General features: G+C 34.6%; 1 protein-coding gene across 1 annotated transcript in view; it reads right to left on the minus strand.

The window, feature by feature from the left end:
* The window catches only part of LOC145690198 (band 7 protein AGAP004871), a 402706-nt gene that overhangs the window by 316466 nt on the left and 68045 nt on the right, over nt 1-18195 (minus strand). The window contains exon 2 of the mRNA XM_081764850.1: nt 15310-15403. Coding sequence (XP_081620976.1) covers nt 15310-15388 — 79 coding nt within the window. The 5' untranslated portion in view covers nt 15389-15403. The remainder of the gene's footprint in view (nt 1-15309; nt 15404-18195) is intronic.

Raw genomic sequence — 18195 nt, forward strand, 5'->3', positions numbered from 1 at the left:
ATGTCATTAAAGGTCAAAGGTCACGGAGTTAAAACATCATAGTTTCTGTGTTAGCAAATATGGAATTGTGACGTTTGAAAAGTGATTTGACCTACCATAGAATACATGCAAAAAGGTGGCCATGGAATACGTGCATAATAAATGATCAACAATGTTATAAGAGGTCAAAGGTCTCGAAATAACAAGTTTATAGTTCGTATATTGGCAAGTGTGTGAAGGCAATGTTTGAGAACTAATTTAATTGGTATGGTATATAAAATTAAGAATGTTTGTTTATTTAGGCTTTTGGAAATCTTTTCTTCAGATAACAAGGATACTTAATTTTAGAAGTCATTATAGAATGCGCACTATTGTGTGCAGGACATTCTAGGGCATAGTGGGTGCACGATTTTCTTTTGTCTAATCGATTCTAAAAAACATATTATTTGGGTAGCATTTTCCAATGAAAATATCACATGTAAATTCAAATCACTCAGTTCTCCAAAAAAAAAAAAAAAAAATCCTGAGAACAGACTGTACTACAGATTGTTCGTTATTTCCTTGTATCCAATATCAAATAGGATAATGCATTGAAAATAAATTGTTTCGAAGCAATGCATTGTGTTGTGAAGTTTGAGGGGAGAACAAAGATGTCCCGTATACTCATGAAAAATAAATATGGCAGCCTTAATATTGCCTTAATGCTTACCTAGGAAATTGAGAAGAAAATAAAAATAATTCCACTCGAAATAAATTGTTTCCCCATATGTAAGAAGAGACGCACTCTTACTGTTTATTTATACCCATTCGTGACTGAAGCATAAACACGATCTGTTTATGTTTTGGACTCACGTCAAATAATCAGTCTGTTTTGTTCACAAGGGTGGTTTTGTATTACTAGAATGATAATCTGGTAGGACAGAGATAGTGAAGCAGTGGAGTGTGGAGTTGAGCTTAAAATTAAATGAGTTTGTGAATCTGGTGTGTCTTGTAAGTGTGTTGTGAATCTTGTGTGTCTTGTGAGTGTGTAAGAAAATAAAAACATTTGTGTCTCTTATTTTCCCTATACTCATAGGTCTATGTGTGTGTGTATGTGTGTGTGTGTGTGTAATTGTGTAAGTCACAATGGATGCTCTAACAAAGGAACAACGTGTCGATTTGCCTACAGTTCTTAGTAGGAAGTAGGCAAAGGTCACGCAGTTAAAATTTCATGTTTGATGTGTTAGCAACTATGAAACTGACGTTTGAAAGATGATTTGAGCTACCATGGAACACATGCGGACATGGTTACAAAATCGCGGAGAAAGTTGTTTGCACGGTGGGGTGTGAAAATAAGCAATACCCAAATTCTTCATTTTTACAAACAGTTTCGGAATAACTGTTTTAGCAAGGAACATCTTTCTCAGCGACAACGAAAGGCAGGACCACCTGTAAGGATCTCTACCGAGGATACTAAACGCAAAGTAGTTCGTTCTGTGCTTAGTTCACTAAGAAAATTAATCCGTCACCGGAATGTTGCACCCAACGTTAAAAGAAGTTCGCCGAGTACGATATTGCGTGTGCTTGACGTTAAAGCGTACAGTATGAAGATTGTACATAAATTACATGATGATTTCGGTGCCAGTATTTTATTTTGTAACTGGTTGATAGACAAATTAAATGAAAATCCCATGTTTTTATTTCAACTTATGTCAGATGAAGCTGTTTTTTTTTTTTTTTTTTTTTTTAATGGAATGGTGTCTTCGTCACGTGAATGGTTCTTGGGACCCAGTCCACCGGCGGAAAGAATTGAACACTGTGCAGATCAAAGGCTTATTATGGTGTGGATGGGACTAACAGCAACTGGTGTAATAGAGCCGTTTTCCTTCGAAGGAAACGTTAATCAACTTACATCTCAAAATATGTTGCGAGAATTTATTGTCCCTAAACTTCATCGCTTAAATCTTGATCCACACAATGATATGTGGTTTGAACAGGATGGTGCTCCAGCACATCGTACTAGGGCAGCATTACAAATTTTAAGAGGAAGGTTTGGAATCCGTTTAATAAATATACTTTCTGATGTTGAGTGGCCAGCTAGAAGTCCTGATCTAACCCCATGCTACTTTTTTCTGTTGGGCTTTCTTAAGCAACAACTTCGACGATCGATACAGCGTGCCTTTGAACAGCTAACTCTAGACACTCTTGAAAAATCTTCACAAAGACTCTTATACACAGAGTGAACTTAAGTTTAGCACATCACGGAGATCACGTAGAATAAATTGCAAAGTACTAAAAAGATTTACAGTCTACAAGGACGTCAATGTTTCTTGTACAGGTAAGAAAATATTTCAAATATTTCTGTGCAGTAAATAGCTATTAATATGTTTCAATAAGACAAAAAAAGACATTTCGAATGCAGTTTTGCAAAGCTAAGTAATTAACAAAAGGTGGGACTTATACTATGTTCAATTCATTGTTTTAAACATCACAGAAACATACCTACCACTGTCTGCACGATCAGAATTACAAAATTAAGCTTCTTCACCTTATGGCAATGTTGACCTTTTCATTACGGTCATGTGCACCCCTTGGAAGGACCTTTCTGCATGTGTTCTATGCGAGCTCCAATTATTCTTTCTAACGTCACAGTTTCATACTTGTTAACACATCAAACATAACATTTTAACTGCGTGACCTTTGACCTTTTATGACTTTGTTGACCTTTTTGTTATGCCCATACACACCAATTGGGAAGACATTTATGCATGTGTTCCATCCAGCTCAAATCCTTATTTCCAACATCACAGTTTCATACTTGACAATACATTAAACATGAAATTTGAACTGCGTGACCTGTGACCTTTAAGGACATTCTTGATCCTTTTCCTGTGCCCATACACATCCGTTGGAAGGACCTTTCTGTATGTATTCCATGGCACGTCAAATTATTTTTCAAACGTCGCCGTACCATATTTTCTAACGCATCAAACGTGATATTTTATCTACGTGACCTTTGAACTTTCATAACATTGTTGACCTTTTTCCTTTCCCCATACACACCAATTGGAAGGACCTGTGTCCTGTGCAGCATGCATGTGTCCTATGGCAGCTCAAATCATTCTTTCTAACGTCACAGTTTCATACTTGTTAACACATCAAACATGACATTTTAACTGCGTGACCTTTGACCTTTTATGACATTGTTGACCTTTTTGCTATGCCCATAGACGCCAATACGAAGCACCTTTAAGCATGTGTTCCATGGTAGCTCAAATTATTTTTCAAACGTCAGTTTCATAGTTGCTAACACATCAAACATGAAATTTTAACTGCGTGACCTTTGACCTCTTATAATGACCTTTTCTGTATGCCCATACACACTCGTTGGAAGGATCTTTATGCATGTGTTCTATGTCACTTCAAAGCATTATTTCCAATGTTACAGTTTCTTATTTCTTACCACATCAAATATGACATTTTAACTGCGTGACCTTTGACCTCTGATGATATTGCTGACCTCTTCGTTTTGCTAAAAAGGATGTTCGGTAGATCCTTTGTGCATATGTTTTTTTTAACATTATCTTCAACTGAAGTAGTTATGTACAATAAGTTGTTGAAAAGGGAGCTTTTCCCTCAAGGGTCACAGATGACCTGTTAGAGGTCACCGGGTCACAATTGCCCACATTTCTCGCTATCACATTCTTTCGGATCAGAATTTATGTCGATATACCAATTTTTGCTACCGGAGATGGATATTCAAAAAAATGACATGTGAGACTAATATTTAACATTGAAATCCCATAAGGAAAAAATCGCATTTTGACCTTTGACCCTGTAAGTCCGCAAACAATAACACCAGCGATCTCGTTTTGCTATCAGACAAATCTTCTGACCTTCCTCTAAACTGCCTGCAAATTTCACATTTCTTGCTTTTACCAGTTCTGAGTACTATGAAATTAAAGTTTACACACGAATTATGGGACAGTCTGTATACAGTGAAACCACTACTAACGGACACCTCTATAAAGCGGACACCTCCCATAACGGACACATTTTGTAATCCCCAAACACTGTAATAGGAAAAAACATATTGGCAAACCTCTCTAAAGCGGACACTCTCTAGTACGGACACGGACAGTCTTTCTTGTCTTTTATAGGTATTATTTACCTCCGTATTACGGACACTTTCTCTAGAAACAAGTTGTAAAGTGCAGTAAAAATACACTTTTAGTAAACCATACGTATGTCACCAAGGAAGAAAGTATGGGTGTGACAACATTTTGCCTCTTCAACTGTCTGTTCAGCAACCCAGAGGAAGGGTCTCTGTTTCACAACACCCTTATATCCTTTGCTTGCATTCCACTCCCACCTAACCTGCTTCAGAAACAAAAGTGGTTGACAGTTGCCCACTGTTTGGAATGATACATCATTCTACTGTCTCGTTGGAATCTCTAACCAAACAGAAGACAAGTTTGGTATTTTTGACCACGGGTACGCATATTGTCTTTTTTTTAAAAAAAAAAAAAAGAAAAAAGTCATTGCTGGACTGCAATTAACTCACAAATTAAAGCAACACACCGAGAACGTAGTAAGTAGCGATAAGTGTAAAGCGCAAAGAACTATAACATTTTATTCCCATGTTGTGCCTTGAATTGGATGGCGCAAGATAGTGCAGGTACAGTAACATTTTGATAATATTCATAAATACGTGATTCATGCAAAACAAATCTAATTGCATATTACCTTGTTTATTAATTTACGTAAGAAAATATTGATATATATATATATATATATATATATATATATATATATATATATATATATATATATATATATATATATAAACGAAAGAATGATGTTCTCTCTCTCTCTCTCTCTCTCTCTCTCTCTCTCTCTCTCTCTCTTACACCTTTCATTGAAATAAACGACGCATAAACTTGAGTTGAAATCTAAAAATCAGGATGTTCTCTAGTTCCTTGTCCCACATTAATGTATTTTCTTGCCTCAGAGGTAACTTATTTTTTTTTTTTAAATCTGAACAAACAAGTCAGTAAATTAAACGGATATCACACGATATTCATGATACCCTACACATGATGCATAGTATTTCTTGTTTTAGTTAGACGACATATCAAAAGTTGCTTAACGTTTATCTCAGACGTTAAGAGAAAGCAATATTTCATTAGAAATTTCTGCAGTGTAATGGTCACCTAGGATCAGTACAATATACACTGGAAGAATGAAAAAAATTATAAAAGCTTTAATTCCAATATTAAACAAAATAAACCTGTGTTTGCCCACAAGAAGATAATAAAACGTTGGAAAAGTTTCCGTGGCTGCATTAAGACACGGAACACAAGCTAAAAATTAACTTCCAAAGTATAAAATTTAGTCACAGAAAATAGCTCGTGACCTGAAAATCAAGAACAGCAAAACAGTATTTAAACTTCGGGTTTTGAGGTCACAAGCGTCGTTCTCGGATGGTAGATCAAGGTGCTGCAGATTCTCCGACGAATTCTTGGTTAACAGGCTCCGTAAATTGCTTCTTCATTCCATGCCTCGAGATTTCGGAAGAGAGAGGTCCTGAGTTCAATTCAGTTCTATAAGCCACGCAAAGAGGTTTGCTGTGGGCGGGACTGTTGCCTACCTCAGAGGTCCTGAGATAAATCCAGTTCTATATAGCCACGCAAAGAGGTTTGCCGTGGGCTGCAACCTGGTCGCTGCTCTAGGCTTGGAAGAGGAAGACATGATGCATCCAGTGAATTATAGTGCCTAGTGCATATGATTAGTGCGTGATTAAAATCGGTACGGTGTGACATGAAAATGAGACGAGAAACTGACTTCCCAGAAGAAGCCGAAAAATGAAAGTAGCCAGTAATGGAATTTAGTGCATAAAATAATAGATTCACTCTTAAGGCAGTTCTAAGCGATATAGCCCAAGGTTTATCGTATGCCTGGCGTATTATTTCAAATGACCTTGCTAATATGATGATTTTCTTTGTAAAACAGACAGAATCTTTATTATTTAATTAAACTCTGTTGAACTAACTTTTATGACACACACAGTCTGGTATTAAATTACATTCAACATCAAGAGTTTGACCCTGCTTTAGCATGCTTCCTAAATATGAAGATAAGCAGTAGTGACCAACAGATTCCCTTTTGTTGTATACATAGCTTATGTAAATAAACAGTCATTATAATTACATGTTTTCTTTTTTATTCCATTTTGCAATTCTTAAATAAGGTTAATGAAGGGTTGTAAGAAGTAGTAGCGTTATATTACCGAATATTCACCAAGTAGTTTGTAAAATAAGTACTTCATTATTTATGACGAAGTTGCATTGGTTTATCGCCCAGCCTCATTAGGAAGAAGAAGCGTATACTGTTTATTGCATTGCAGAGAGCATACTCTACAGGGGAATCGAACCACAGGTCACACTCTATCACTGTACTACCACATTGACTCTAATAAGACTAGTAATATTTTATACAAAACCATTGTTATGTTTTAGCAGAAAGAGTCATGGAAGCCTTATATTGACGCGATTGACTCTCTGAGTTAGCGCAACTTCTCAAAAGAAAACAGGATATTATTCTTGTCGATTTTAAGCCATTCTTTGTCATCGAATACCGTTGCATAAAATCAACCATTCCCCTATCTTAATTCTGGCAACACCAATTCTTACACTGCTTTTCGATGTTTTTCCCACTGTTTTAATTCTGAACTATGACTTGATATTTCATAGTATACAGGAGCTTTTTCATTTCAAACGTTGAGCGGAGCTGGAAAGTGGTAGGTTTAGCTATAGCGGGTTGTAATGGTAAGAACAACAATGTGCCCTCAACTCAACTTCATTGCTGAGTTCCTTCGTGACTAAGCGATTAGCGTACGCGCCTTTGGAGTGGGAGATCCGGGTTCCGTTTCCGGTAGGAGCTCATGTGGTTTGTATTCCACGTTAATCAGTAGGTCCCGTCTCATATATCCTCGATGCTAAAAGGAACTAAAAAGTCAAATCAAATCAACTAGATTTTGCGACTCTGTAATTTGAATATGATTACACACTGCATTTAAATAGAAAAATCAGTGTTGCCAGTTTAATTCTAGCCTTTGCCTGCCAGTGAAATTGTCAGTTGCCTGTAACTATAAATTTAGCTATTCTATTTATTTTGTAAGTTGTCAATCATTATAATCTACATCATGATGCTCTTAAATATATATCTTATTGAATTTCACTCTCTTCAAACTCGTATGCTTCAACGATCTGAAAAGAATGTTAAAAAGTTGGATTAATTCGTTACATACGTGGAAGGCAATTGTGTAATTTTAAATTGCAAAATTGGATTTACGAATTTCCTTGACATATTTCCTTCGTTATGTAATCCTTGTACTTTCACATTTTATTTCAACACATTGTACGTTTCAGTATAATTTTCATCACAATTTTAAATGAAGAATTTATATGTATAAATGGTATATGAAAACATTTCAGGATAATACAGTTCTAGGTTACACAAAAAATAACGATTGGGTAGGTCAAGAAGAAAAAACCGAGAGTTAAATAAAATTAGATCTGATTGCGAGTAAAGAAGATAACATTGCAGATAAATTATACGAATATTATTTTTCAGAATAATTATCTGGATATTATTAAAATAATTTTCTGTGTTATTCGAATATCACAATAATCATTTTCATTATTAGAACAATTATTGGAATAATTATTCGATATTCTAATAATTATTAGTTACTATACTAATCCTATAATTATTATCCTAATTACCCTTGGATAACGTATAGATATTCGAATAATGATTACTGGGATAACAAATAATTATTCGAACAATTATTACGATAAAAATATTATTATTCCAAGGATGATAAATAAATATTCGAACAAGTATTAGGATAACCAATAATATTATTTCAACGATGATAAATAATTATTCGAACAAGTATTAGGATAACGAATAATATTATTTCAACCATGATAAATAATTATTCGAACAAGTATTAGGATAACGAATAATATTATTTCATCGATGATAAATAATTATTCGAACAAGTATTAGAAGAGCGAATAATATTATTCCAACGATTATTCGTACAAGTATTAGGATAACGAATAATATTATTTCATCGATGATAAATAATTATTCGAACAAGTATTAGAAGAACGAATAATATTATTCCAACGATTATTCGTACAAGTATTAGGATAACGAATAATATTATTTCATCGATGATAAATAATTATTCGAACAAGTATTAGGATACCGAATAATATTATTTCATTGATGATAAATAATTATTCGAACAAGTATTAGGATAACGAATAATATTATTTCATCAACGATAAATATTTATTCGAACAAGTATTAGGATAACGAATAATATTATTTCATCGATGATAACTAATTCTCCGAACAAGTATTAGGATAACGAATACTATTATTTCATCGATGATAAATAATTATTCGAACAAGTATTAGAAGAGCGAATGATATTATTCCAACGATTATTCGTACAGGTATTAGGATAACCAATAATATTATTTCATCGATGATAAATAATTATTCGAACAAGTATTAGAAGAACAAATAATATTATTCCAATTATTATTCGTACAAGTATTAGGATAACGAATAATATTATTTCATCGATGATAAATAATTATTCGAACAAGTATTAGAAGAACGAATAATATTATTCCAATTATTATTCGTACAAGTATTAGGATAACGAATAATATTATTTCATCGATGATAAATAATTATTCGAACAAGTATTAGGATACCGAATAATATTATTTCATTGATGATAAATAATTATTCGAACAAGTATTAGGATAACGAATAATATTATTTCATCAACGATAAATATTTATTCGAACAAGTATTATGATAACGAATAATATTATTTCATCGATGATAACTAATTCTCCGAACACGTATTAGGATAACGAATAACACTATTCCAAGGATGATGAGTAATTAGTCGAACACGTATTAGGGTAACGAATAATATTATACCAAAAATGATAAATAATTATTCGAACACGTATTAGGATGACGTATAATATTTTTCCAATGATGATAAATAATTATTGGAACAAGTATTAGGATAACGAATAATATTATTTCATCGATGATAACTAATTCTCCGGACACGTATTAGGATAACGAATAACACTATTCCAAGGATGATGAGTAATTAGTCGAACACGTATTAGGGTAACGAATAATATTATACCAAAAATGATAAATAATTATTCGAACACGTATTAGGATGACGTATAATATTTTTCCAATGATGATAAATAATTATTGGAACAAGTATTAGGATAACGAATAATATTATTTCATCGATGATAAATATTTATTCGAACAAGTATTAGGATAACGAATAATATTATTTCACCGATGATAAATAATTATTCGAACAAGGTTATTAGGATAATGAAAAATATTATTTCCTTGATGATAAATAAATATTCGAACAACTATTAGGATAACGAATAATATTATTTCATCAACGATAAATATTTATTCTAATAAGTATTAGGATAGCGAATAATATTATTCTATTGATGATAAATAATTATTCGAACAAGTATTATAATACGAACAATATTATTCCAATGGTGATAAATAATTATTCAAACAAGTATTAAGATACGAATAATATTATACCAAGGGTGATAATTATTGATTCGAACAAGTGTTAGGATAACGAATAATATTATACTGAGACTGATAAATAATTAAGGTAACAAGTATTAGGATAACGAATAATATTATTTCATCGATGATAAATAATTATTCGGTCAAATATTAAGATAACGAATAATATTATTTTATCGGTGATAAACATTTATTCGAACAAGTATTAGGATAGCGAATAATACTATACCAACGATGATAAATAATTATTCTAACAAATATTAGGATAGCGAATAATATTATTCCATTGATGATAAATAATTATTCGAACAAGTATTATAATACGAACAATATTATTCCATTGATGATAAATAATTATTCAGACAAGTATTAAGATACGAATAATATTATACCAAGGGTGATAATTATTTATTCGAACAAGTGTTAGTATAACGAATAATATTATTTCAACGATGATAAATAATTAAGATAACAAGTATTAGAATAACGAATAATATTATTTCATCAATGATAAATATTTATTCGAACAAGTATTAAGATAACGAATAATATTATTTCATTGATGATAAAAATTTATTCGAACAAGTATTAGGATAGCGAATAATACTATACCAACGATGATAAATAATTATTCTAACAAATATTAGGATAGCGAATAATATTATTTCATCGATGTTAAATAATTATTCGGACAAGTATTAAGATAACAAATATTATTATTTCATATTTGTCGGCCAAGTATTAAGATAAAGAATAATATTATTTCATCGATGATGAATATTTATTCGAACAAGTATTAGGATACCGAATACTATTATACCAAGAATGATAAATATTTATTCGAACATTTATTAGGATAGCGAATAATGTTATTCCATCGATGATAAATAATTATTCGAACACGTATTAAGATAACGAATAATATTATTCCAACGATGATATGTAATTATTCGAACAATTGTTAGAATAACGAATAATATTATTTCAACGATTATAACTATTCGAACAATTATTTCGATAACGAATAATTATTTCATGAATGACAAATAATTGTTCAAGCAAATATTAAGATAGCGACTTTCTATTGAGGTAACGCTAATTAATCAAATTTTTACAGTACTGTTCGGTAATAAATAACAACACTGTTTAGAATGGTATTGCACAAAATAGAATCCAGCTTCTAGATATTTTTGTGATACATCTTTTGAAATTAGTTACAAGGGAGGATCAGTAACTAAGGTAACAAGGCCGATTTTTCTGAAGTTTCGTCTGTTATAGAGGAGTGTGCGGTAATCTTACTACATGGAGTTGGCAACTGTGCAGAGTTTCAACTACCCAACACTTACGGCGCTAGTTGTAGGTAAACACAAACGGCGACTCGTTTTGGAAACTGCTCTCGCGAAGAAGTCCGCTCAGTTATTCGATTTCTGTGGGTGAAACATCTAACCGTAGCTGAAATTCATCAGCAGCTAGTAAAAGTTTACGGAGGGGGTTTGTAATGTCTTGTCAGCATGTATCAGAATAGTGTCAAAAGTTTGCGGCTGGTGGAGGAAACGTCACAGACAAGGAGCACAGTGAGCAGAAGACCACCCCACTGTTGAAGCATTTTTGCAGGGATATCATCGACCCCCTTTCTCCCTACAGCCCAGACCTCGTTCCAAGCGACTTTCACCTGTTCCTGCACTTGAAGGAGCGCCTAGGAGACCGTCGCTTCGCTTCGTGACAACGTGGCTGAACAGGCAAAGACAGGATTTTTACCAGGAGGGAATCTTCAAACTCATCGCACGATGCGATAAGTGCTTCAACCGATATGGAAACTATGTAGAAAAATAACCTAATGTATGCACTATCTGTCGGCTGTATTGGTTGTATGAAATATATACACGTTTCACTGCAGGGCTTCGTTACTTTACTTTCTGGTCACCCCTCGTGTATGAAAATTCTTACAGAGTGAATACAAGTGTAACTTACCAAGAACTACCGTTTATACCAATAAATAAAGTACACATGCTTGAATAAGTTTCTAATTATGCTTTTTATACTAATTTAAATCCATTGTAATTATTTTTAAGCATATTTACTCATGAGGAGAAATATAATTCAAATTTGAGATATTTGTATTTATTTACATCCCAAAGTTTGGAGTTTTTTTTCATGAACACACGAACAGATATGTTTTAAAAAATAGTTTGTATGTATTTAGCGTTTTCAAATAAATATGAAAAGCTCAATCAGAAATATAACCCGAGTTGGGCACTTTAATCATTGGCAAGAGGAGTATCTCTTTCTCAATTAAGGCTTAAGGCGTAAATCAAAGTTATAAAAGCAGAGAACGAGAAAGACCGGAGAAGACACGAATTACTTTATATATATATATGACTAATGGAATCAAGTTTGTACTACTCTGTTCATCTATCCAATATCTGCTTCTACCTCTCTGTCTAAGTACTAATGTTCTCTTTCTAGGGCATACTTCCTAAATTTCATTCCCTCGAGGAAATGATATATTTGATCAATAGATTTCATTTCCTTTTCAGGAAAAGGGCAGGATAGAGTATGATGTTTTTAAAACTGTATAGCTGAAGTTAAGGGTGTAATGGTAGATATGTATAGCTAAGCCACAATCAAGATTCAACTAATGATATTTAGGTTTCTTATAAGGTTGCGTTAAATAGATTCAAAAATATGCAACAAATTGATATAAGCTTATTTTACACACTAAACATTGGATTATATTTTAAGTAAGCACAAGCATCCTGTCATCATTGGTAGGTCATTTCTGAAGCATACCCACACTATGGCACTCAACTAACTTCATCCTCTTGACGTAGAACTACTCCGGTTTTACCTGGGATATCAATCGCACTCTTCTAATCTCCCTACCTCTTTTATTTTCCACAATACATAGTATCACTTCACACAATGGTCCCAATTGCCAAAGCGTGGCAAAAAAGGATGAAAACGGAATTTAATCTTTTTAAAACTCGGTTCTTGAAATTGCTGATATTAGTTTTTCAAATATAATGACAGATCGAATATGATAGAATTAAAAGGAACAATAATTCAATTTCAATAAATATTGTATTGGAGTGAAGTGTTCCGAAGTCGCTGATTTCGAATTTCATATTATTTCTTGTATCCAGATAAACCTAAGTGTGATATTTTGGCTGGCTTCTACGTATTCTTGTAATGCAGACTTGAAAGAAATAAGTTCTGCTTCTGTCTTTAGTACAGACAATACTTCACACACAAATGTTTATTACTACACCTCAGAAGAAACAAAAGCAAGGAAAATAAACAATGCACATGTTTATTAGGTTTAGTATAATTCAGACTATCCACTTATGCAGCAGCAACAAAGTAATGGAAATTGTACGAGTATTGACAGTTCTTTCTCAAACGAGTTTCTTTGATTGAATTTAGGTTTAGCGTCCCTTTCAACACCGAAGCTATATGAGACGTGGAGCTAATCCGAATGTGGAATCCGAACCAAATGAGCACCATCCTGGAATCGAACCCGGGTCTCCCGTACCAACGGTGAATATACTAACCACTCCCCCCCCCCAAAAAAAAAACTAGCTCCATTCTCTTACGAAGATGAAATGGCCAATGAAGAACGCTGAAACAGACTATTAACTAATAAAACTGTCCGAAACAATTCTCAGATATCCTCAAACTGGCTGCTATGTTACCAGTTGTATAAATTTTATTTACTGTAGCTACTAGGTCTGCAAGCACTGTAGGCACTTGTGATATTATTGACATACAAAAACCAATTGCTCGCTTCGGGGCACTTTTCAGGGAAGCAATGTTAGGATGTCACACAAAGAAATGCATTCAGTGAGATGAGATCGATGCTATCACTCGGCCATTCGTACGAAATGATAAACTCTCTAACATGTTCCTGGAGCAGCGTTTGACTAAACTGTGCTTCATTCATAGTGGCATATGTGGCTTGGGCTACCACTAATCTTTATAACATTTGTACATTATTATTATTATTATTATTATTATTATTATTATTATTATTATTATTATTATTATTATTATTATTATTATTATTATTATTATTGGAGTTTAGTTTCCACGTTATTATACAGTCTTGATTATTTTTAAACTTAAACACACTTTTCTTTTATAAAGAAGATAAATATGATTTTCTCTTCACTGGCAAGACTAATATTACCTTATTAGTATTGTGAAGTATCAGTGTAATCATAGTGACATGACTGCGGGATAACTGTGTAAACCTTTAAATAACTTCGCCAAATTCAATTATTTATTAAATTGCGGCTATGTTCTACAGAATCATGAACTCTCTTTAAAATTCATGAGAAGAAAACTTTTATTAAGATTGTACATTCCCAGACAGCTTTTGCAAACGCATATTTGTTAATAAACACGACTAGTTGCCTCATTGCCTTTCCGCATACTTTCAAGCATAGCCTGATACTTCCCCATTCATTGAACTCCAAAGTCATCATTCTTCAGCCAAACAAAACCACAGAGGACACATCAATAAAGGATATTCGCCACGAAGTTGAGCAAGTTGCAGGATCATCGGAGGCAAGCAGATCCTACCATTGGAGGACGACCGATTCCATGTCCCGAGAATACCATTCTGCCGGTTCATCGCCGCAGACACGTTTTGAGTTTGACCGCAGAGTTGTGGCATGAAGGTGTAGAAGAATATCATCGCAGAGACGTATCACAGAGAGAACTCGACGCCCCGAGCAGTCCAGCAGGATTAAGTTCCAGTTGTTGGCTGATTCCAGAACATCCAGGCTCTTCTAGGGAAAACCTTTCATCACTTAGATGACCAGGACGACACCAGTCATAACGGAATGTCAGGCTAGTGCTCTTCCTTTATTTCTTAATCATATCCTTTCTCTCTCTCACTTATCTTCCACAATTAGTCATTTTTCAAAATTAAAACATTTAAATCTCACTTAAATTCAACCATAATTTTACAGTCAAGTACCGTGTTGTGCATCAGTTTCATCCCCATTTTGTTGCATTTATTTGATAAGTATTCTGAGCTACAACTGATGGCACACCACCGACACATGGTGGAGATGCTGGCTATTTAAATGAGATTTGAATTTAAATGATATTCAAATGTTTTAATTTTGAAAAATCACTAGTTGTGGGAGGTAGGTGAGAGACCCCCCCCCCAAAAAAATATATTTCTCTAAAGGCAACTGCTGTTACCTGGCAACACGTTTCGTACGCTGTGGGCGGAGGTAAAGCGAATACGATTCTTGCTGTAGTAGCTAGAGAGTATAAAATTATCAATATAATTTAGTTTATATTATAATAACTTTATTGTGTAATATTCTAAGGGTACCGCCAGTGGTCCCGGTAGCCCACAAAATACGCCACTGTTCATTCATGCGCAGAAACAAAATCTTGAAGAACGCAGGTCATATTGTGATATTAAAACAACAACATGTAGCTAAGAGGCGCAGAAAAACACAGCGCTTTGTACGAAGGCGGGAGTTGCATCCGACGTTTTATCTATAGGAATTACGAAGGAAGATATTTCAAAAATAAATGCATATCCAGGTAACTGGAACTACTTTGTATATTGTTACTAGAACTGAAATGTGGGTATTTTTTTTAAAAAAAGCAGGACATTTAATGAAAAATAAATTAGTCACTCACCTCCAATTATGGCTTTTCTGTAGTCATCTCTCGCAGGTTCCATCATTTCCAATGTTGTCTGAGGTGACACTCTATTCATAAACTTTTCGGTGGCCTACAAGATAAACCAAAATATGGAATAGTTACACTTCCTGGTATCTTGATTAGTAACAATGAGCAAAAATGTTAAACAAAACAAAATCATCAACAACAGACCAACCAACCGTGAAACAGTATCTGCATGAAAACAAAACTACAAACATTTCAAATTTAGAAACGTGACCTTAAGCGAAAGTGTACATTCAGTGCCGAAGATATAATTTATAATGAATTTGGTATTTTGATATGAATGTATGTAAAAAGTATGTGACTAGAGGCTAATTCATATTATTCCCTAATGATGGCGCCAGAGCTTGCGACATCAAAATCACGTGATAGCGAAAACTTGCCAATGTTAGCTATAGGTTGCTAAATCTAGCTACTTTCAAGAGGTGGATGACAACAAAATATTTACAAAGGCGACTACTTACTTTTTCAGAAACTTTTGAAGTATCATGACGACAATACTGGCGGATTCTTTTATTGCTGTTGACTTTTTTTTTTTTTTTTTGTTTTGTTTTAAATTGATATTGCTTGGTGAGCGATTGTCACGAGACTGGTGAATCAAATGATGTGAATCATTATATGAGTGTTACTGGGCAGGCCCGTAGCCAGCCCAAAAATTTATATGGGGGCGGTCGAAGTTTGGGGGGGCCCGATCCAACGACATTATAGTGCATCACCATATTATAGTTCACTTGTAAGTCTACCGTGAAAAGTTTAGGAGGTGCCAATAAAAATTTAGGGAAGCCGGCCTCCCTAGAACCCCCCTGGATACGGGCCTGCTACTGGGCATAATTCGGGTATAATCTGCGAGGTTTATGACGTTACCATCTGAATACATCATGCGTGACAAATTCATCAATTCCCGATGACTCGTGGCAGCTGACAACACAACTACTTGACAAGAGTGCTTTTTATTACGGTAGTGGTGAATCAAGTTGATTGACATTTGGCAATTCGGGAGTGTTAAACAAAACTATTTCCGACTGATTACTGCATGTTTGGTTTCTAAACAGAAGGACGAATTAGGGTATTTTGAGTGCATTTTTTACTAGACCTATATCTAGTTGCAATGTGTAGCCTACTGTTTAGTGCATAGCGTTGTATAATTGATAAATTGAAAGAAAATGAAATGAAATCTTTGAGTTTTACGTCCCACGATTATGCCGGTTAGGCTAAAGGAGACGGTGAAGATGAGAAATGAATGAAATGGCGGAATGAAGAAAGTGGGAGGAAACGGGAGAACCCCGAGAAAACTCACGCACACGGTGTTTGTCCACTACAAAGTTCACTTGGCGGGGGCTGGGATCGAACCCGGGACCCCAAACACCAGAGGTGAACGCTCTACCACTGAGCCACCGCGGCCCAATTGATAAATTGAAGTGACTGAGTTGTTCGACCTGTGCGTTTGTTTTAATCTTCCCTTAAAAGTCTCATGTACTTTTTAATTAACCATGAGTAAATCCCAGTACATTATCGAAATGAAATAAATCATCATTTTTAGGCTTAAATTTGACCAGTCCTTGTTTTAGCGACTTTCGAAGTTTAAATGGACATTTCCTTTCTGACCAAAAGTTGTAATTTAAAGACATCATCGTGTAGAACTGATGTTCAATATGCCACATACCAAAAATCTCAGAAAAATACTTCTTCGTTCGTTACGGAGATACGACGCTTCAAACAATGCAAAAATGAGCTGCTTACGTCACGCCTACAAAAACAAGCGTTTTCGCCAGGGGCGTCATTTAGGGGGCAGGAAGGGGCAATTGCTCCTTTGAGTTTGAGATGTATATAGATTTTATCAATAGAATAGTAGTAAATCAGTGAAAAACGCACAATTTTACTTATATCAAAGAGTCTTGCTTCCCCCCCCCCCAAGCAAATTCTGAAAAGACGCTACTGGTTTTCGCGTGGCGTCATAATTTGGTATCCCTCTCTTGAATTATATTGAAAGCTTCAGCGAATCTTTTCATATTGCAGTTTCTTATATTTTGCGTTTCTGGCAAAAATAGTTTCTTCATTTTCTGTCCGGTTATGCTGATGGAATCAGACAAATGTATCATTAATGCCCTCCGTATCAGTGACGTACGTGCGTAAGGCATGATGCCTGCACCAGCTATACTAATGCCACATTGACTTGATCACTAGTCTTCCGTTGCAAGCGCTGCTATCGGCTAAAGGAATTCCACTCGCTTTCTCTCGTTTAGCAACAGCTGAACCCTTATTGGCTCAACGCGTGGGTGAGTGAGGGTGTGAGCTTTAGTTCGCATTTTTGCCACGGCTCAAGACATTTTAGCAGCACAATAGTACCAGTGACGGAAATGAGTATACCGGTACTTGCGGCAGGTAATACTAGTGAGGTACGTATGTGCGTCTGCGTATGTAATGATGCTTGTGTCACAAACACCAGTCCCCTCCTCCAGTGATTTGTTAATGCGTGTGTCCTCATGATGCTTGCCTCGGCTATTACTTGCGACGAACCTATGTGCGTAATGAGTTCTCTAAGAATTCACTTTTGTGTTTGCTTGGTATTGCAAAACGTGTGTGTCTCTCAGTACTTCGTATTACAGTACTTCGTATTACTGAACATCTTGACATGACAGTTTGGCATACAGTAGACTCTGGATTATCCGAAGTCATCAAGACCGAGGCTACCAACGCTGATCAACATCCAGTCATTGGCCTACCCGTTTACGATTTTCACAACAGACCATTTTTCATCTGAAGTGACAATCCAACACTTGTATGATTTTTACGTTTACTGGAAATCATCTGTATAATTGAATATTCTTTAAGCACCTCTTC

The sequence above is a fragment of the Thermobia domestica genome, chromosome 7 (assembly GCF_964235325.1).
Source record: "Thermobia domestica chromosome 7, izTheDome1.hap1.1, whole genome shotgun sequence".
Lineage (NCBI taxonomy): Eukaryota > Metazoa > Arthropoda > Insecta > Zygentoma > Lepismatidae > Thermobia > Thermobia domestica.